Raw genomic sequence first — 22,427 nt, forward strand, 5'->3', positions numbered from 1 at the left:
GGCTTCTCCTGGGAATCCTTTTACATTCCATTGGTTTTATCTAGAACACATTCAGAGGGTTCTACCAGTGACATTCATTCATTCATCAAACATTCCATGTTTTTATCAAGAAAACACCTAAGGCATTATACAGAGAACCTTTTTATATTTCAGGGTTTTATCTAGAACACAACAAGGGGGTTCTACCAAGAACCTTTCCAACTTCAAGGGTGCCAACAAGAACCCACTCAGAGGGTTCTTCTGAGAATCATTTTACATTCCATTGGTTTTATCTAGAACACATTCAGAGGGTTCTACCAGTGACATTTTCACATTCCAAGGGTTTTATCTAGAACACACACACAGGGGGTTCTTGCAAAGAACCCTTGTGAAACCCCTTTTTTTTTTAAAAAAAAAAGGATCTTCAGAAACAAATAATTCTTGGCAGAACCTCGGCCGTTCAGGAAGAACCCTTTAGAAACCCTTATTTCTAAGAGTGTGCATATGACATAAAGTCAGTGATGGACTGTGTTTTTGTGCGTGTATATACACGTCTGCAAATACATCACAGTCTCCCCTCAAACATGCAAGACGAGCGCTTCCCTCGGTTCTCTAGGAGTCGTTAAGCAGGGGCAGAGACAGACAGTCTGTGGAGGACTCCGAGATTCGTGGGGGAATCTCACCACACCACAGCAGCCCACTGTGAACTCTGTCATTAAGATAGATTACTGCTAGTTACCCCTGGCCAGCACCAACTCGACACACACCACAGATGAAAGCTAGCTGGCTAAGGGACAGGAGTGAGCTAGATACTTCTTGGCCTCCATGTTCAAAGATCTCATCACAGAGGTATAATAATGTGGCTAATGTCTCCCCCTTCAGTCTGCTATGGGAGTTCAGTTTCTCATGCATCAGTGAAACACTCTTTTTTCCTTTTTGTGGACATGTTAATAGCCATAAATTAGACCAGGAAATCAAAACATCTTTGTCCCTTTACACACACTTGGCTTTGGTTTTGTTTTTTTCTCTCCTAAATTCCACAGACGGTTACCGGTGCCAGTTTAATGCAGCTAGAGAGGGCAGAGTCAGACGGTGATGTGGTGAGGCTGGCCGTCTGTGTTGTTTTGTGCTTGTCTATCAGAGGGCCCGGGGGAAGCTTCCTGCCATTTTGCTGGAGAGGAGAGTTTCTTTGAAGGGACAGGAAGGCAGAACTGCATTTCCCACAGCCTGATGTGGGCTGCTGGGCCAGACCTGACTGGCTTCTCCCTTGACTCTCTCATAGTCTGATTGATACGCAGACAGTCCTTTACCGTCTCCTTCTCACACATTCCTCAACAGTCAATTCCCAGCACACGATACCACTAGAAAAAGAGTCAGGAGTAGGAACTATAGCGAGAAGGCCGTCATTTTGTGGAACAGTTCCTTCTAATTACTGAAAAGCGACACAGGGGCCACACAGACAGCAAGGAAGGTTATTTCTGTGTCACACTGGAATGTTCTGCAAATAATCATATGGCACGCATGTTCAAAACTGTTTCCTTTAACCTGACGCATAGCATCTCTCCGCATGCTTCCATTTGAACATAAAGTGACCTTACTGTTGCTATATATGAAGTTTCCGGAAAGTGAAAGCGAGGCAACCGCAGAACTGCTGCAATTTAGCAAACAAACAAGACTGGAATGTCTCTCAAATTATAGTCAAAACCACCTCTCCTGTCATGTCCTGGTGGCTCAGACTTGATGACTACATGTCAGTCACTAACTTAGTCAGTCTAGTTTGAGGTGACAGTCTTAGCTCAGTTACAACACTGGCAGATACTGGAGAAACTCTGACTGGGAAATACACAATCCACCGGATTATTTCTCCCCCTGACACAGACTCCAGAGACCTTCTGCTAACCACAAGCCGGCTACAATAATGCAGACTTTGCAATGCAATCTGATTCTGCAGTGAAGCTGGCACATCTCTCCTACACTGACCATAAAATTTGGTGCATGAGACACTGCTGGGAAGTGTCTCATGCACTTATGTAGACTAATTAATGTAGACTACATAATTCATTCTTTTTTGGGTGAAAAATGTCTGTCTTTGCCATCATAATGACATCAAAAACAAAAAAGAAATCTGAGACCCAAGACATTACAGCCTCAATTGTTTTTTCCTCCTCTGTGGCCTGATTCCTAATAAGTCCTCCGATTAGATTCCTCCGTCGATATCAGTGGGCAGCCGTACTCACGCCATGGCGCTCAAAACAAACAGTTATTCAGCTCTGCCATTTGTTCTGAAAGGTGTGGGGCTGGGAGTGCAGAGGAGAGGGAGGGTGGGAAACTTCAGCTGGGCTACTGTACATATCTGGGCCTTGATGTGGCAACAATGTGTTCAGCGGAGGACGGGTGCCGGAGTGTTGGGTCACTTCCTTCCTACTGAGGCTGAGAAAGAAGTGGGAGACCAGACGGACTGAGAGGCCGTAGCCAGATACTGATTTCAGATCGGTTCGCAGCCCTGTCCGTTAGCGGGAGGGACGGGGGTGAGGCTTGTCCTCAGCTTATGAGTGTGTGTGTGTGTGTGTGTGTGTGTGTGTGTGTGTGTGTGTGTGAAGAAAGGGCAACGCTGCTGAGCGTGGGAGAGTGTGTGGGGAGAGGTGAGAGACACCTCAGGGCCCCGTGTGAGTGCTGTTCTCTGAATGGACCCGATGGCACACACACACACACACACACACACACACACACACACGGACCATCTATTAGTGTTACCTAACTAAGCACTGAAACAATGACCAGTAGCTAAACTTCCTCGCTTTGTCTGCCTCCGTATAACTTCACAAGAGCTTTCAGACGGTTCTCACACAGACACACAAATACTTGTTTTGTTTCTCACTTTTACACACAAACACTCTCACAAGTGCATGTATACACACAAATGGGTAGAAGACAAAAACGTACCATTACAATATTACAATTTCTCAGAGTGTCTATATAGGATTTATTTTTTTTTAATCATGTTTGGAGATTATACTACCACCAAACAGTGCGTCTTTAAAGGGACAGAAAACAGGAGTTGCTGGTCTACAGCTGCCTCTATCTGTTAATTTGTTTGTGTTATTGTGTCACCAAAGACACACAATAACACAAACTAACTAACAAAATATAGAGAGCTGGAGACCAACAACTCCCATGTACTGCGAAATAAAATTACTGATTTTGACTATGAAGTTTGGTTAGTTTGGAGAGAGTGACATTTGGCTTATATAACAGCAGTTTCCCATTAGAAAAGACTGTCTGACAGCAAAGTAAAGTGGTGACAATTTTCTAAACAAAGCATACAATTAAACTGATTTAGATTTGTTTACGTGAATATCTTTCAAAGTGGCTAAAATACATTTTATTGCTGACCCTGTCCACAGCAGTTCAATGCTTGGCTTCTATACTGGTACTTCTCTCAGTTTCTCTAAACTAGGGGTGTGCCAGCTGCCATCTACTGTAGGAAATAACACCCCTACTTCACTAAAACCCTCAAAATTAGTGTGCTGGTAGGTTATCAAACATGTAAAAATGACACACATGTCCATTTTCTGTGCCAGGAACCTTAACACAAAACAAAAAGAGAGCAGTCATCATAATCCATGACAGAGACAGTTTATCAGAGGTAGAGGGGCTATGCAGGTCAGTGAGAAGGGAAGTGTTGTCTGTAAAACTGTAATGGCCTCTCTCACCCTGGACATCCATCAGTCATCTGAACCCTGGCAGCAAATCAGCTGCTCCAGCTGACCCTTAACTCAACAAGCCCAAGCACTTCTGATAAAGCACTTGCAAGCACACGTACACCAACAATCCTGCATTCGAAACTTAATGGAACTCGCTGGCAGGTGTTTACGTGAGTGAACTCCTGCAGAAGCTCTTTATCTCAGCAGTTCCATTAGATTGCAAGGGATCAGCCGCCTGGCCGACAGACAGGCAGTGACAGAGGAGGGTGATGTGGCCGGCTCTGCCCTGCTGACCCTGTGCTGGCCTCTGCAGATTCTCCCACAGGCCCCTTTCACATCACCCTTCAGTCAAAAACTGGATATCCACCATTTGATAAAACTTACAGTTCTCACATAAATTAATGTAAAGCAAACTATGAGCTACTTAAGGGGATAGTCTGGATTATTTTAAGTGAAGTTGTATGAGCTACTTGTCGATAGTCAGTGTTTTTGCTACAGTAGATCAGAGAGGAGTACCAGCACAGAAGCTAAGCAAGGTACTGCTTTTGACAGGGCCAGCAACAAAGGGTATTCAAGCCACCTGAAAAAGGTCCACCTAAAAAAATAAATATCAGTGTAAGCCCACCCTATCTTTAGAATATTTTTCCCCTTTACTTTGCCAGACTTTTCTGACAAGAAGATGTAGTTATATAAACCAAATATTGCCAAATATTGCTCTCTCTAAACCAACCAAACTCTGCTTAGTAACCTGATTTCAAGTATGGATTTTGGTTGGTTGGTTGTGGTATTTGGCTTATATAACAGCAGTTTCCCCATCAGAAAAGGCAAAATATTCTAAATATAACGTACACTTAAACTGATAATGATTTTTCTGGCAGACCTTTTTTAAGTTGCTGACTCCGTCCACAGTAGTTAATTGCTTAGCTTTCTTGCTGGTATGCCTCTCTTCCTCTCCTGGCTGAGGCTGTGCTAGCCAGCATTTTCTGTACCTAATACACTGACTATCGATAAGCACCTCCTAAAACCCTACATCAAATAATCCTAACTATTATGAACACTTTTTTGTCCACAGGAGTCATCTGCATGGCAATGCACTCTGCTGCTGTGGACTGGCAGTCACAAATTGTAATCGTTACAAACTTAACTTAAACATAAGTCATTAATTGTCAGTGCTGGTCATGACTAATATGTGAACACGCATTTATCTGTTACCCTTTAGCTACACAGCATCAGATTAGCCTATGTGAGCTACATCAGAGCTGCACACCTGACCGATGACCTCAGTTCAAAGCAAACCAACAAACACTCCAGTGAGCAAAACAGAAACACAACACACAAACAAAGTACTCACCAGGTATCCGAATGAAGGACCATCCATGTCTTGGGTAAAGGGCCATCACACCCCCGGGGCATTGTGGGTGGAAGGCATTGGCCCTCGCGCACCATTCTGAAGCGAGTTCAGGGGAGCCGTAGAGGAAACACTGTTTGAAGACTGTGCCCCCTCCGCTACGTGTCACCCGCCACTCGTACTCTGCACTGCGGTCATCACAATAACGCTCCATGGGAACTGCTGTCACCTAGGAAACCAAAAAGAAAGACTGGGTCTTCTATATTTGAGACAAAAGATAATATTGTGTGTGGTGGAGGGAGAAAGAAGATTTCAGCATAATGTGTTGTAAGTATTACTTTTGCTTTTGTTTGCATGTGGTTATTTTTGTAATCTTTTAAATCAAACAATTAATTAAAAAACAAAACCTCTGACTGAAATGTATTCTCTACAGATTTATAGCACAGATAGAGGAAAAACCACTGCATGAAGGCTGGTTTCACTGAATCAGCAGGTTCTCGGTGTGTGTATGTGTGTGTATAGGAGGAGGAAAAGAGCAAGCTTAACAGCTGGTGAACAACCTGAGCAAGAAGCCTTTTTTAGAGGCTCTGTTTGTTTTAAATGCAGCTGGAAGCCACAGTACTGACCCCCACATCCCAACCACACACAGTCACACACACACACACACACATTCACAGATAAGAGTAGCTCATTGTTGAAAGCCTACAAAGGCAACAGCGCTTCCCTCTTCCCTTTCCACGACCACCCAAATGCATGTCTGTCTTACAAGGCCAGCACACACACACACACACACACACACACACACACACACACACACACACACACACACACACACACACACACACACACACACACACACACACACACACACACATACACATACACAGACTGTCCACACAAACACACAGATGGACACACATCCATACCCTGGGTGTGGCGGCGAGCAGGAACTTGGGTGGCAGTGTGGGCTGGCAGGGCCGCAGCGAGGAGGTGGCAGAGTTTCGACTGTAGATCATCACATCTGTATGTCCCATCATGCCTGGCCTGAACGCTGTGAACACCAGGTCCTGAAACGCACACAAAATCTACTTTACTATCCTGTTTCGTTACGGCAAAAACTTCACAAACACAGTGATTATATCTGAGAGGGGAAATGCATTAAATTGCTAGCAATTTCAAAACCATCAGTTGATGTTACGCCTCCTGCTGAACGGATTCCTGCTTTCTTTGATTTGTGGTAAAGTGGGGAGATTGAAGAAAACATTATCTTCAAATTACAGCAAATATAAAAAGCTGCTGCAGCAAAATAGATGTAAACAAATTGAAACCTACAGAGGTTACCGAGTGCAGCACTCATGTTTTCATAAACTGCACCAACAGGATATTTGAGTTTCACTGGCTGCCAAGCCAGAAATGTTATATAAACTTTCAAATACATGCTTAAAATATTATGTAAAACATATGATTACACAGCTTATATGATTTTAGTTGCCTTTGTCACAAGATAAACTGCATGATCGTGTAATCTTTTAGTTGCCAAGACCTTTTGGACAAGACATACATCATACATTTATTTTGGGCGAAGGTGATGCTGAAGAGATGAAGATGAATAAATCAAGTATAATGCAGTGGTAGGTGTTAATGGAATATATTAAAGGTGTGTTTATGTTGCTGAGTGACGCCACAGAAATGGTGGATACACAGTGCCATCTAATGGCAGAGTTTATAAAATGACTTCTTTTCAAGCCAATTCTCTATCCTGTTTCATCAGACAAAACAGTGATAGTGAGAAAATTCATACTGAATGACTTCATACCATCTGATAAACTTGAGATGCAACTATTTGATTATTTGTCTAGAACAGCCATTCCCAAACTTAAAAATGCCACAACCCAATTTGAAGTCATTGTTGAATTTGAAGTAATGCAGAATAACACATCCCATGAGTTTGTTGTATTAGTTCTAAATCCTTTTTAAATAATCAGAAATATTTTAAGGTAATTTCAACCAGAAAATTGAAACTCTCAAGGCCAACCTGCTTGGCCTTCATAGCCCACACTTTGGGAATCACTGGTCTAAAAAAATTACTATTTTGATCATCTCATTAAGTCGCAACACTTGCTGGTTGCAACTTCTTAAATGTGATGATTTGTTGCTTTTCACAAGTCTTTGGGTTTTGGACTGCTGGTTAGACAAAAGACATGATGACGGCTGTGATTTGACATTTTACAGACTATTTGATTAATCCTGAAAATAAATTCATATAGAAAATTATCATTAGTTGCAGCCCTATAATAAACAATTACATTATGTAATTGTTAATGTTAAATTTACAAAAAAAATACCAGAATTTTAATTTTAAAAAAATATAAAGAAAATAGGTTAAAATACTGTTTTCAGTTTTCATTGTTGGTTTTGAAATATTATTATCATAATAACGGAATATGTTTGGATTTTAAACTGATAGATATCACCTTGGACTTTTAAAACAGGGATTGACATTTTTCACTGTTTTCTTGCATTTTATAGACGTTGCAGCTCTAAATTCAACAAGACAATTAACTCTGGTTTTTGCTGAAATTTGCTAACCACTAATAATTAAGACAATTTGTACAGGGTCATGTAAAAATTGCCTTTAGGGGCAAGTAGATTTGTGACCCAGTTGTCAGTTAAGAAAAACATTAACACTGCGTGATCAATACAAATTCTGCCAAAAATATTTAAAAGCCTGACTGATGATCATGCAGCTTACTATAAAAGTGATGTTAACTCCATTATTCAATATTTTTGGAGACTTGTCGAAATAAGACATTTTAAGAAGCATTTGATTTTAGACTTTTAAAGGACCTGCAGAAACCCTGATAGATGCACAGAGAGCCCATTTGAAGCAGTGCCCTTAAGCTGAATGAGTAAACATGCTAAGGAGGTATTCAGAGCTGCCTGCTTCTTTCAGTTCCCAAACAGGAGCAGCAGGAAAGCTGAAAGCAACGCTGACCATACTGTCAAGTACAGAGCTAGAGAGCGATGAGCCGAGCAGGGAGAAGAGGCACTGCAAGCGCCGGCTACACACAGCTTCAAAAGAAAAATGAGGGGTTGAAAGAAGTTGGCATAAGCTGTTGGAGTGAGTAATTTCTAGGAGCTCAAGTGGGAATCTGGGGTCAGCGTGGCTATCCAGCACACATACAGTATTAGCTCTCCAGGTGCCTGTAAGTTCCTCTCTTTCTATCATATTTGAAGTTGCTTCTTAAGGTTTTTCTGCTCTTTCTTTCCTTAAGCCGCTCCAGGGGGGAACCTAAGACGCCCAGCAGCTGCCTGACTCAGTGTGATGAGGCCAGCAGAGGAAGAGGAGGATGGAATTACCCCGACAGCATTTTCTCCTGAGTATTTTCCACACAGAAAGTTGAGTTAGAATTGGTAGAAGATGGCAATGTGATACATATCTAGCTGCTGGGTTTGATGGGATGTGTTTTTTTTATGCTTTTTTGGCTCAGCAGAAACAGTGAGGTTATGTTTGCAGACTGCAATTTTTTTCACATTTTTTTAGGTGGTCTGTATATTTGAACTGGCACCTATACTTTGTACTGTCTCCTTCTAAGTAATAATTAGGCTTCCATATTGCCAAATAATACATAATAATGGAGGAAATATGTGCTGTTACAATGTAACCCTGTGCTTCTTAGCGTACAATCCAACACATATGAAAGCATTTGAGAGTAGATGAAAAGAACTGTGGGGTGATACACTTGACCAGAACAGTTTGATGGAACAAAAAAAAGAGTACCACTCACTGCCATGTCTTACCATGTCTCCTGTGAACCAGCAGCAACATGCTGGAGCCGTGTAAGAGCTAATATTTGCCTAACCCACACCACAGAGGTTGTGTTAGCTGAATATTTTCCATCTCTGACTACATATTTTAAACAATAACAGAAAAATCTGAAGCCATTCGTCTTTTTGACAGATTAAAACACTGAGGGCGATCTACCAAAACAAGTGGTTGTGTCAGTTGTAGGAAGGAAGGGATCACCAAAAGCCAAATAAAAGATGGAGAAATCTTTGGTTAAATAATAGCAAACTCAGCACATGGAAATCACATTTCCAATATTTTTTTTTTAATCCATGAAGGAATCAGGGGGAAAAGATGAAATGAACTGAAGCTCAAACCGGCCTGCCCCACTCTATGTGCTATCATTGTATTATAATCATCCCCTCAGTATTACACATCTTGTTGTTGCCATTATGTCGTTGCTCACTGTATTTTTACCAACTTAATTAAGGGTTACTCATCTTAAATGCTCCCATTGTGCAGGGTGCTATTTATATTTTTGGAACCTTAGAATTATATCACTATTATTTTAACCTTAATTTTCAGTATAATGTTGCATGATGATAGTTTTATTTTTTGTTTCGTTTTTATCTTATTTTCCTCTTCAATCGACATGTTGTTATAGTATAAGATTAGATTTAAAATATGACAACCGTTTCACATCGCACTTATGCCCTGATGAAGACTGAGTCAAAACGCATCGGCATATCCTTGAATTAATGAAGGACTTTAATTTTTATCATCAGAGCGCCTCATGTTTTTCCAGACTGCCATCCTTTAATAGGCCTTTTTATTAACAGTAAGCTGGACAGTTGTTTTATTTTCAAGACAGGAAGACAGGTAGTCTGCGTTACTCTGAGCAGCATGCAGGGGAATGAATTATAATATAATATATTTTAATATATATCTTGCTTTTACCCTGATGGAGTAAGTTGCTAAATTTGTCACTAGATGCTTTTTAGAAAGACATTTGCAAAAAGGGTCTGAAAAGGCACCAAGTTGGCAACACTGAGCCCAATAGTTATGATGTGCCAGATATCTTTTGTCTCAATGCCCTAATAAATGCATTCTCTGAAGTTTGGTCTGTCTATTAAATGTCATTTGTATTGTGATTAAATAGGCCATGTCTCATTGTCATTAAAAAGACAACTAAAACAAAGGGTAAAAACAGACGATGACACCACACCAACTCCAACTTTTGTTACAATCGTCCTCAGAATCAGCTTTCCTTTAAGCATCAGAGCCTCTGAGGTTCTGAAAGAACAGCTTTCAGCCAACACCACTATCATATCAACCACATATCCCTTATATGTGTGATTTAAATGTCTGTTTATTCAATACGAAAGAAAAAAAAAATCCTAAAATAGCACAAAGATCAGAAGAGGTTCCACATTGATGTGACACAGTAGATGTGGCTTGATAAATGCAGAATGTGTACCTGAGCTGGAAGACTGATTACTGTCTCTACAGAAGAATTACAGACAGATGCTGGTCTGCACAGACACTGGAGGTACACTACAGAGGGAGGACAGTGTTACTGGGTCACAGGGCTACAGAGGGATTGGGTTCCACACTGGATCCCAGAGGAGGGGGAGGAAACCTGGGGCAGAGAGCAAGCTGTGTGGCCAAACACTGACTGATGCTCTGGGGACAATTTCAGCATCGTCAGCAGAATGTGTCTCACTTCTGGAGTTTCACCTGTCTGTCACACACCCTTGTGTATAACAAATGGCTACCATGCATAGATTTCAGTGTGTGTGAGTGATCGTGTGTGTGTCTTATGTGTTTCTCACCTGTAGGACAAGGCTGGTGTGTGTGTTTGGGAAACTGGTCGGTCTGTTAAGCCACAGAATTAGGTCCTTGCGAGACAGACACTTGCTCCTGGGCTGTGACCTCCCGCCGTCCCCCTGCAAGTCTCTGGTTTCCTCCCGACTCTCTTCTTCAAGGCTGAACAGGCGCTGATAGTGGAGCCGATACGCAGCTTTGAGGGACAGAAAAAGGGCTAACCATCTGTGAAGGAAAGTAGCAGGAAGCCGGGGAGGAAAAAATTAATTATAAAATGATTTTTTAAGGAAATACTTTATAAAGAATTCTGCTGTCACCATAACTGCATTATAATTTTGGTCATTATTATTTATTTAACTTCCAGAGTGTAGAGTTGATTACAGCACAGGAATTCTAGAGCTGTTGGACCTTTGGTGTTTTACTAAGAGGCATTTGGACAGAGTAGATTCTTTTTTTAAAGTAAGTTTAAATTTCTTAAATAAACATTTTGTTAAGCATGAATATTCCAGCTTTTTCACCACACATACAACTCAATCAAATCAAACAAAAGTAGATATTCATAACATGCTCTTTACTCACTATCCCACCTTTACTGACTTCTTTTGAACAAAGACAAAAAGAGAATCAAGAAATGTGGGGATGAAAAATTCACCTCACTAAGGTGCCTTGCAGCATGAGATTAGACATCTCAGCTGGTGACACATCGATGAAGCGCAGGAAGGAGAAACAGCTTCCTTTGTCATCACCTAGAAGAGTGAAAACAGAATACAGAATGAGGAATAAGAGAAAGAAAAGAAATGCGTAAATAGAGGAAAAATAGGTCAGGGGAAGGGAGGAACTGGGATGAAACTGGGGACTCAATGTCAAATGAAACAGATCTCAGATGAGAAAACAAACTGCTGCTTCTATTACCAAGTGTGTGTGTGTCTGAACTCAAGGTTTCACACTTGCTCACCTTTTCTGTGAAAAAGAGACTGCTGGATGTGATTTGGAGAGAAGGGAGACAGCAGCACTTGAAGTAATCTGAGGAGGATGTAGAGACAGACAGAGTTACACCACTAAATGTGAGAAAAAGCAAAACTTCACGATGATAATTTGACCGACATTTATTGTTAATAGCTGTAATTGAGATAATAGCCTTTAGCAACTCCCAAATCAACAAATATCCACAACAAAGATTTGCAAAGAAAAATTATATTTGTTAAAGATTTGTTTTACACAGTAATTTCAAATGTAAACCTAACCCTATTCAAAACAATGCTTGTTCTTTTGATGGACATGTTTTCGTCGGAGTTCTTCTGTATTTGCCAAGATGCAGTGCGTGTGAGCTCTTTTGTGTGGAGGAACTTACTTGTTTTTGGCCTGGTTTTGTGTGTGGAGGAGGCCATGACGGTAGAGGAACTTAGACATGATGTAGGGCTTGAGGGACATGTGGAAAGGGGAGCGTGTCTCCTGGCGCTCAAACAAGTCAGGGTGGTTACACACCTACACATTGGCAGACACAAAAGTGCAGAATCACTTAACTAAATTAGATGAAAATACAGCTAAATGCAATACCTCAGGAAACAATTCAACTTATTACTTCTGCAAGAAAAAGGAATAACAACAAAACTTTTCACATCTTTTTTTTTTTAAGTTATGTTTTTGGGCTTTTCTTGCCTTTATTTGACAGGACAGCTGAAGAGCAGATAGGAAAGGTGGGTGAAGAGAGAGGTGATGACATGCAGCAAAGGGCCAACTGAGCTAAACAGCCACCCCAACTTTTCACATCTTTTAATGTCAGATCTGCTTTTTTTCACCAAATTACAGTGAGTAGTATCAATAACTAAGTATAAATAAGAGAAAATAATCAAAACCAAAACCAAAAGGTCAATTTAACGCACCTTCCTGAACTGCATGACGAGGTTCATGAGGGAGGAGGTGGTGCTGTGGGCCTGCTGGGCTGTACCCATGGAGGACTGCAGCAAATCCTCAATAGAGATCTTGTTCCTCAGAGCCTGGTAAAGCAACCTCTGCCGAGACGTCAGCTGGCAGTAGGTCAGGATCTCAATCTGTAGAAGGAGAGGAGAACAAGTGTGTTTAAAAAGTCTTAAAGCAATTAACATCCACATAGACATGAACCTGCTATTAAAAGCATCATTATCACCGTTTTCTTTTTTCTCTTAATTGAGTAAAAGAGAGCTTATTGAGAAGTTCCTGTATGTGCAGGAGGATTTCAGATCCCTATTAATTTTACCTTTTACTTCTTCAAAGCATTCAATTAAATATATCAAATAAATGGGAATCAGACGTCTCTTGGAAAAATCTGTTGATCCGTTTCCAAGGTTGAGACTAAATACTTAAACAAGAATTTAGTATGCTGGTGGGAATGTGGAGTAATAGATACAGACCAATCACATATATTTTGGAAATGCCATAAAGTATCAATGTTTTTGGAGAAGTGTATACAAAACTATGCAAAAGTTACTTGAGTATGATATTCCTACAGGCTACATGGTACTTTATCTGTGTAATTTTACTAAAGAGAATGTACTAATAAGGGATAGATGTCTGGTTCAAATATTGTTAAGACCTAGTAAAAAAAAAAGCTATCACAAGGAAATGGAGGTAAAGTGGACCCTCCTACCCAGGAACAATAGATAGAGATAGCATAACGGAAAAACCGACACATCGTCTGAGATTGCAAAAAAGGCTGGAAGAAATGTGAGAGAATTGGACATTATTCAGAACCCAAATCAGTGACAATGACTACGGAGAGGGTCAACTGATTTAGATGATGAAACTGAGAGAATGGATGTACGACTAAAACATTTCTCTTTTTTGCTTTATATTGTTTTTAACTTTGAAATCTTGAAATCATCAATATATCTGATCAAAGTGAAAAAAAGAACATAAACTGTACTCTAACTGTATTGTGTGACTCTGTAAATTGTCTCCATGGTTTTGTTAAATGCCTTTTTGAACTTCAGGGGTTTAAAAGTGACGACTAAATTACTGTGCCTGACTGGATTTTAACATGAAATGACACAAAAAGAAGCATATGTAACGTGTCAACAGTGAATGGAAACGTCCACCATTGGACCTTGTTGGTAAAAAGATTGATGATTTTCAAAGTAAAAAATGGCTGAATATATAAATTGTGGTTACAGGAAAGACAAATGATTCAGCATTACTGCTATGCTATGCCTCTATTAGAACCTCACATGGGCCCAACCAAAAGATGAATTTATGAGCACAGACTTCATGCCCAGCTTAACCCACATTCTTTTAACACATTAAAAATCTCTGGGTTTATCTAGCGTCACACTTTGATGAAAGCAGCGAAACTGAACAACAACAAACCGTTTAAAACCCGACCATGAACCTGGAGTGAACTGTGCTGACCAAACAAGAGAAACCAACAAGAGCGGAGGAGAAAAAGGAAGCGGGCTGGCAGGGCTGCATGTGGGTGCAAGGGGAAAGAGAAAAAGACAGATGTGGGGGAGCCGTGAACTCTGCCATTCCTCTGACTCTCCGTATCAAGACTCCCACAGCGTGTGAGTGAGTATGTGTGCGCCGCGTGTGACAGCGAGAGACCCCGAGTCCAACATCTGTCAAGAGGATCTGCCAGCACAAGCATTGCTCACAAGCTTGTTACAACACTTTGTGTGTCGATGAGGTGGACAGGGAGACAGATGGAGGACGGGTGCAGCTTTAAACAGGAGGAGGAAGAAGTAGGGCTACACACTGAAGCCTAAATAGAATACTGCACTTTTGTAAACTGAATATTGGTACATAAACTATACATTTTTGCCCAATAATAAACCAGAATAAGAAAGGGACAGTTCCCCACAAAATCTGAAGCAGATATTGTTCCTCTGGCCTTTAAAGTTATCTTTCTATCTAAATAGGTTTGGTGTGAGTTCCTGAGTTTTGGATACATCAGCCATAGAGATGTCTGCTTTGGAACTAGATGGCACTCAGCTTATGCTAATCTAACTAAGTGGCCAACGATTCGGTTCGATACGATTCAGTTCTGTCACGATACGATACGATGCAATACAAGACAATGCAATGGGTCAGTCTTTTGATTCAACTAATGCTACATTTGTAGAGTGCTGTTAGTTGCCAAAAAATCCTGATAGTTTTACTAAATATACTAACAGTAGAGACAGAGAGAAGGAGACATTACAGTGATGTTTATATCTTATTATGAATCTCATCTGTAAATGAAATGAGATAAATGAGAAAATTTAAAACTATTTAAAATATCAGTATTTCTGCAGTAAGATGATCTGCTGCTCTGTTTCATATGAAGAGTGGTGTGGTTTGGATTAGTGTGGAGGAACAGTGAAGTGTTACCTGCTCTCACAGTGACATGACGTCTCTGTGGCTCGGACTCGTGTCTCTGTTCTCTGCTGTCCAACACGTTTTACATCAATGATCTGCAGCAGTTTCTCATCTTTCTTATAAAACCCAAACTTATTCTACACTTAAACGTTATGAAAGTTTGGTGGAGCGACGCGGTACAATATCACTTCTGTCCCTGTTTTCAGCGCCGTCTGTTTTAAGTAAATGAAGAGGAGACACATGAGAGGGAGGAGGGAGCGCTTGTTTTGTGAGCGCGGCAGCGGGCGTCCCGCGAGAGCGGTGCAGGCAGAGACAGCGGGAGAGGAGGAAAGTTAACAGTGGCAGCTCCTTGATGCCAAAATTAAACGTATGCGCATCCCAATGAGATGTATCGATACGCTAGTGCCGCATCGATATGTTTCCGATTCATGTTCAGCTTTCTACCGATGCAGGGCCGTCCGAACCGATGCACTCGTATCTAACACATTAAAGTCCGATGCATGAGTGAATCGTTACACCCCTAATATTCATATTATGCGTTATAAGAAATAAGACCGACAACTATGCTGTATAAGAAACGAGACTAGCAAATTCCCCAATGAAATGTGCAACAGCACAGTTTTCATACAGGGTTCAGTGGCGGAACAAGATAATCAATTCTAAAATAGTACTCAATATTCCGTCATTTCTTCTTCTTTGCCTGGACCAGTGTCTCCATGGCCCGCTTTCGCTGTTGTACCACATGTTTCAGCCTTGCCCTGCGTCAGTCAACGTTACCTTTAGCCTCTCAAGCCGGTCCCCTCAGCATCCGCCCAAATTCAAACGTCAAAATCGGCAAATGAGTCCTAAGTGTCGTCTGTCCTCGGGTCAGCTCGCGAGCGCTCTGGTCAGCACAAACCAATCAGGTAGCAGTCTTTTCGCGCGTATTCGCGCTAATATTTCAATGCTGTAGTAGGGGAATGTCTTGATGAATTCAAGGCTCCCTTCAGGCACGCGTAATGTAATATTAATGTAAATGTAAATGTAATATATTTAATGTGATAAGTCAAGAAATGACCATGATATGTCATCAGAGATTAAAAAGCATGCATTGTCGAAATAATTGCATCTATAACAACAACGCAACAGCTGGGGATGGAAATTAGCGCCAGCCAAATGCTGGTTAAATATGAAAGTGGTTGGCAGATGTCAGGCGCAGAAAAATAATTTACTCTAGTGGCTGGTGAATTTAAATATCTTTCTGTTAGTGGCCGGTAGATGTTCACATTTTAAAAAGTATGTATGTTTGATTTTGAGGTGAACTATCCCTTTATTATGATAAAAACAGTTTTTGTCTTTTAAAAAAGGCGGATTGTTGTTACTTCAATATCAGTTTTTGTCCAATTAAATGAACAGCTCTGGACACAAGGCCTGGTTCAGCAAACAGAGTAGAAAGTTCGCCATTCTACCTTGTCTGAGAGCTCATTTTCCACATCCTTCTTGATTCTGCGCAGCATGAAAGGCTTGAGGATCATGTGCAGTCTAGAAAGTTGGTCTGAAACACAAACATCAAATAATCAATGTTCAGCTACAGAACAAATCACATGCAACAGTGAGCAAAAGTTCAATGTTGGCACAGAAATGATAGAATTTTCCGTACAAATGAGCTGAAAAATATTATGCACCATCAACTGGAAAGTAGGAAAAAAAAACATGAACAAGCAGCTGAGAAGAACTTTTTTTTTTAGTTTTACTCACTCTCATCGATGGCTGACTTGTTTTCAGCGTGGCTCTCGATGTCTTTGGAGAACCACTCGTTAAACTCTTCGTGGGAATCAAACAACGTAGGCATGATGAAGTGCAGCAGGGCCCACAGCTGAGAGACAGTAATAACATACACATGTCAGCAGTTCTGTCTTGTTCACATGAGCACATACACACACGCTTGCCAACACACACACACACACACACACACACACAGCTCACCTCAGCCATCGTGTTCTGGATGGGCGTTCCGGTGAGCAGCAGTCTGTTCCGACACTGGAACTGCAGGAGGATTTTCCACCGAACGCTGGAAACACAGAGAGGAAACAGTTAATGGCTGGAGATCTCGTGAAACAACTACATGAGTTTATTGTGTTTATTTAACACTTAACTGTACCGTAATGACACCAATTACTCAAACTGTGGAGGGCCGTTTGTATGCGGGTGCATTTCTCATTTCAAGACATTCTGTGACTAGTTTTGTAGATTTTGGCCAACATCCAATGAAATAATTCATACATATATATATGTAGATGTAGAGATGAACAACAATAATGTTCCTGCTTTTCAGACATTTTGTTGATTTTCAGCGTATTCTAAACTGCATCATACTATGGTCTGGGTGAATACTTGATTGTGATTGGCTACAGGGTGTCCATTAATTTCTGATAATGGACACCTACTATGTAGTTCCAGTGAAACTGTCCACCATTCTAAATTAAAGCGCAGCCTGCAAACTAAAATAAGTAACCATAGCAACAAGGACAGTGTCGAAGCATCTGTTAACAATATATTTACTGCAACACATTAACAAGCACCTATTATTAAAAACACTGAGTGCCTCACCTTCTGAAAACCACAGGACGGCGACTGTAACACACAAACTGCCCCACTGAACTTACTGATAGGTCTGTATCACATCATCTCACACCCCATTTGTATTCAACTTGTTACTTCAGGCTACAGACGGTACACATGGCATATGATTTGTTCGTGAAAATCTTGATATTTTGTTTGGGACAATAACATGACTGGATAGCTAATCTTATTGGTAAACATACAGTTAAATTATATTTACTATTTGTCAGCTGTAAGTGATGTTATTAACTTTGAACGGTGTGTTACCTGCTGAAACTAGAGGTTGAATGGGGCACAGGAGAAATGCAAAACTATTAGAAACTTAAAATAATATACAGAATACAGTATCACATAATGACACAGCAGCAGAGCAGCAGTTAATGTCTTACCTGGTACTGCTCTTCAGCGCCTGGGCTTCATCAAGAACCATATACTGCCACTTGACCCTCTGGAAGTACTTGACGTCCTGGACCACCAGCTGGTAGCTCGTGATCACCACGTGGAATGGTGCATTTTGTGTGTAAAGGGTTTTCTATTGAACCATAGACAAACACAGGTATAGACAGGGTTAGAGACTAGAATATGAACAATATGAACAACAAGAACAAAAACTGACCAAGATCTATTATATCTTCACAACTCTTCGTTCATCTCTTCCTTACCTGGCTCCAAAATTTGCGAATCACCTTGCGATCATGAGGATTCCCCCAGTATGGCAACACCTGAGAAACAAAGAACAGTTCGTCATGAGTTGTGTGTGGATCCATTTCATCTACTGTATATTCAAACTTTTCCAAAACGCTCACTTTAAACACCGAGCAATGTAAAATAAAAACAGAGCTCCCATGATGTTCCCAGAAGAAACACTGGGAAGGCATAGCATCATGTATGAATCACTGCTCCAGTTGTTGAGAGGTTGATGTAAAATGCGACGTGAAAAGATTTGAACATCATTACATCACTCATCACACACTGGGATTCCATTGTTTGCGGTCAGTCTTGCTTTGAGTGTTCAGGAAGCTTATCTTCAAATTGTGTAATAGGGTCTTTTCACACCTCATTACCAAAACAGACTGGAATTGATTTATTTTCAAACTCTGAGAGAATAACGGGCATAGTTGAGCGTTGAGCACAACAAAGACTTATGCATATTAGTGTGTGTGAGTGTTTATGCACGCAAGCATAGCCGACATATTGATGTGTTTGATGAATGGTTTTTTAACATTCAAGAATGCATGTAGCCTGTCAGAGACTGGTTAACACACACTGAAAGAAAAAAGAGCAGCCACTCAACAATAAAAGTTAAAACAGCTTTGGAGTCATGTGTTAACACAGGCAACACGACCATTGTCCCAGTACAATACTGCCCCCTAATGAATTGTTTTATACATACATTATCCTAGTTAGTTCTTGACAGAATTTCTCACAAAAACAACACAGCAGGAGGTTCATTGGTGCAGTACTTCCCAACTTTGACTTTGACTCCTATGATTGAGCAAACTGACAACTGGGTGAGATTATTTTAGCCTTGTGTATAACAATAACATTGAGAAACTGTGCACGTAACCAAAATAGTATTACAATTACCTCAAGACGTTAAGTGAGTTTTCCTCAAATTTTCAGGAACTATTTAAACAATTTGCTCATTTATGATTTTTTTTAATGTCATGTTTCTTTTTTGACAAAACTCAGTCTTTTGTTCTCCCCGACATTTGGCTGTTGTTCTTTTAGCTACTTGGTTGTTTTAACCGCTTACTTTTCTAACACATGATGAGGCTGTTCAGCAGAGATTCAGCTTTCAGTTAACATTCAGGTCTGTACCCTCATCCTGTGAAATTTATATCTTTAGTAACATACATTTTAAAAAATAACAAATTCATTTAGTTTTCTTCACAGAAATGAGTCACTGCTGAGATTTTGAACTACTGTGTATGGATTAAAACATGACCCCCCCATGCACCTTTGGTGACTCTAACTGGGGGACTGGAACCCAGGTTGAATACCAGCGCATTTGAGGAAAAGCTTGCATGTTTTCATTTATACTTATTTACTTTTCAGTTTGATCTTACTTGATCTGCTCTTGCTTCTTTGACCTTATTTGTCTACCTTTTCTGATTTTCTTTTGTAAAGCACTTTGTAACATTGTTAAGAAAAGTGTTATATAAATAACCTTCATTATAAAGTTAAAGCTACTACAAGGTGTTTTTAAGTGGTTATAAAACGGTTTATTACTGATGTCTCTATATGACCTCCATAAATTAATGAAACCATCAGCAAGAAGCTATTTCTAAATAGTTGTTCTTAACGGCTGCCACTGGGTCGGATTCTCTGTGAAATCAAATGAAAAGTGCCCATGTTTACATTTTCACAAGCAAAGTTACAGTGAGTCATAATTAGGAGGATATTTTTAGTTGGATCATTGTATTTCTGAGTTATATTAGTTATATTTTGTGGTTATCATGGTGGAAACACTACCGCTTTTGTCCACAGCTATCTCCAAAATCAATACAACATGAAAGTTTCTTGTAGTAGCTTGAAAAAAGCAGTGAAAACAACTAATGAGAACAAGATTCCTGCAGACATGTTTTTGCAGGTGTTTCCGAGCTCACTCTGCAGCGTTGTGGATTCCCACCTTGAATTTAGGCACAAAGCGGGTGAACTCCTGGTGCCAGTTGTTGAGCGTGGATGCAGGGGAGATGATTAGAAATGGACCCCAGATGTTGTCTCTCTGTGAAGGAACAAAAAAGAGAATACACCGTCAGCCGCCACAACAGGTGCTCTTTGTATGTGCGAGCACCCAATAACAGGAAGCCCTGGAAGAACACACAGTTCAACACTGAAAAGCACACGTTTCCCCTAAATTCCACTTTTTCTCCTTTTGGGGTTATGAGACCAAATGATTTGCAAATCAGCCACTAACAACAATGAAATAAGTCACATATGAGTCATTCGATGAAATGCACAGCCAGAAACGAGGGACTCTTTAAAGGATGCAGGTGCACAGAGAAGCTGGATGTTAGATGTTTTCATAAAGCAGAGACAATTGAATATTCCACAAAGCTTTTTGGAGGAATGTGGTAAAAGCGACCCCTTGGCCTGTGGCTCCCTCTCACCTCTGCTAGGTGAGCCAACAGAGCGATACTCTGGACCGTCTTCCCCAGTCCCATCTCATCTGCCAGGATTCCATTGATTCCCTGCAGAAACAGAGGAAAAGAGATCATTCAGTGTGTTCAAATAAGCACAAAATAATATGGAATCTGTATCTTTTGGGCCAAAAAACACCCTGTTGTAGGTTTTAATTGATTCAGAAACACTGATGCATATCATCTGCTGACCAAAAAAGGCATGTCAACTAATGTATTATGTTAGTGAGACTGAAGATATTACCAAAACATCAGCACTGAACTCTTTTAGCAATTAATACTTCTGGCCACAAAATAAGCAGATACAAATGTTTTAATTTAAACATAATGCCATCCAGACAGGTCTCTAAGTATTCATTGACGAAAAAGTTGTCTCTGTTCAGAAGGACAACCTAGTTAGATCACAGTCAGATCATCAGCCATCTTAAAGCATGAACAAATCTAGCAAAATGCATGCCTCATCCTCACCAGTGACCTTTCAGGTGGAAAGAAAAGAAAGACAACCTATCTGTGGACGCTCTTCTCTTATAAAAAGAGAGCAAGAAACACAGGACACAGTGCCTTTGGATTAAAAACTCAACTAATTTGAAAAGACTCCTGAAAAGACACCATACAACAGTGTCTTCCAAGGTAAATATCAGTTGATTATTGACTGATTCAATAACATGTATGATAATTCCCTTTTAGGACCAAATGTAATGGTACTATAATGTTCTGTGTGGATTCAGGGCGCACTGCCATACTGTCAAATTTAACTGAGCTGAGCTGGACTGAATAGTACAATCTCAGCCTCATTCACTAAACATACAGATCATCGTCTGCTTTCTTCTCATTGTAGTTTTTATAGCCAAAATATCACTCAGCAAAATCTATTACAGCATCATGAAACTGTCTGAGAAAAGTATAACTAAAACATTGACTAAAATCATGACTAAAAATTAAAACTGAGCTTCACTGAGTAAATGAGTTGATACACAAAAAACAAAAGACTAAAATGTGACCTTGAGTGATTAAAATTTTCAGTAAACAACTAAAGACTACAACTGAATTTAAAATTCATAACAACATTAACACTAAGCAGACGTGAGTACCTGTTCATACAGGTTGGCCAGCCAGTTCATGCCTTTGAGTTGGTAACCCTTGAGTTTGCCGTTGAAGATGGTGGGCTGAGGAATGTCTTCGCCTGCGTGGATGGACGGGTTGGAGAGGCTGTAGCTCTCTCCAAACCCAGAGCCGGCACCCGAGGAGGAGCCGCAAGCCGCGTGTAGCGACGCACTGCGGCTGTCCTTCGCCTCCTCATCAAACATCCGCGTCTACAGGGAGAGATTTGGAGCTTAGCACAGTGTGGACAGGGGGCGAGTGTGTATGTGTGTGTGTGTGTGTGTGTGTGTGTGTGCGTGCGTGTGTGTGTGCGTGTGAAGGATATGTTCACTCCTGAGGGTGTTTTTGCATCTACTTACTCTCTCTTGATGGATCTGATAGGCTTCTTTGGCATTCCTCAGGGCCTGGGACTTGTAGTGTTCACTGTCTGAAATCACATTCAGTTCAAATCAAATTCAATCCTATATTTATTTCCCATACACAAGATCATATTACAAAGTCCAAAACAAAATGTTATCGTGCACAATCAGAACATTAATTGTAGAATATCTTCACTGGTTGACAAACAATGGCCCATAAATGTCCAGCCTCATATTTTTAGTACTTCACTG

At 40.5% G+C, this 22,427-nt stretch overlaps 1 protein-coding gene across 5 annotated transcripts in view; it reads right to left on the bottom strand.

Annotated features, from left to right (window-relative positions):
• Positions 1-22,427, bottom strand: part of ino80 (INO80 complex ATPase subunit) — a 50,965-nt gene that overhangs the window by 22,470 nt on the left and 6,068 nt on the right. For all 5 annotated transcript variants that reach the window (XM_084738162.1, XM_084738163.1, XM_084738161.1 and 2 more), the window contains exons 12-27: positions 22,176-22,243; positions 21,807-22,028; positions 20,686-20,766; positions 20,205-20,300; positions 18,235-18,294; positions 17,962-18,104; positions 16,937-17,021; positions 16,709-16,826; positions 16,420-16,505; positions 12,526-12,693; positions 11,994-12,127; positions 11,598-11,665; positions 11,295-11,388; positions 10,651-10,867; positions 5,958-6,098; positions 5,035-5,260 (exon numbers count right to left, since the gene is read on the bottom strand). In XM_084738162.1, coding sequence (XP_084594288.1) covers positions 5,035-5,260; positions 5,958-6,098; positions 10,651-10,867; positions 11,295-11,388; positions 11,598-11,665; positions 11,994-12,127; positions 12,526-12,693; positions 16,420-16,505; positions 16,709-16,826; positions 16,937-17,021; positions 17,962-18,104; positions 18,235-18,294; positions 20,205-20,300; positions 20,686-20,766; positions 21,807-22,028; positions 22,176-22,243 — 2,007 coding nt within the window. The remainder of the gene's footprint in view (positions 1-5,034; positions 5,261-5,957; positions 6,099-10,650; positions 10,868-11,294; positions 11,389-11,597; positions 11,666-11,993; positions 12,128-12,525; positions 12,694-16,419; positions 16,506-16,708; positions 16,827-16,936; positions 17,022-17,961; positions 18,105-18,234; positions 18,295-20,204; positions 20,301-20,685; positions 20,767-21,806; positions 22,029-22,175; positions 22,244-22,427) is intronic.

The sequence above is a fragment of the Lutjanus erythropterus genome, chromosome 15 (assembly GCF_056507025.1).
Source record: "Lutjanus erythropterus isolate fLutEry1 chromosome 15, fLutEry1.hap2, whole genome shotgun sequence".
NCBI classification, from domain to species: domain Eukaryota; kingdom Metazoa; phylum Chordata; class Actinopteri; order Lutjaniformes; family Lutjanidae; genus Lutjanus; species Lutjanus erythropterus.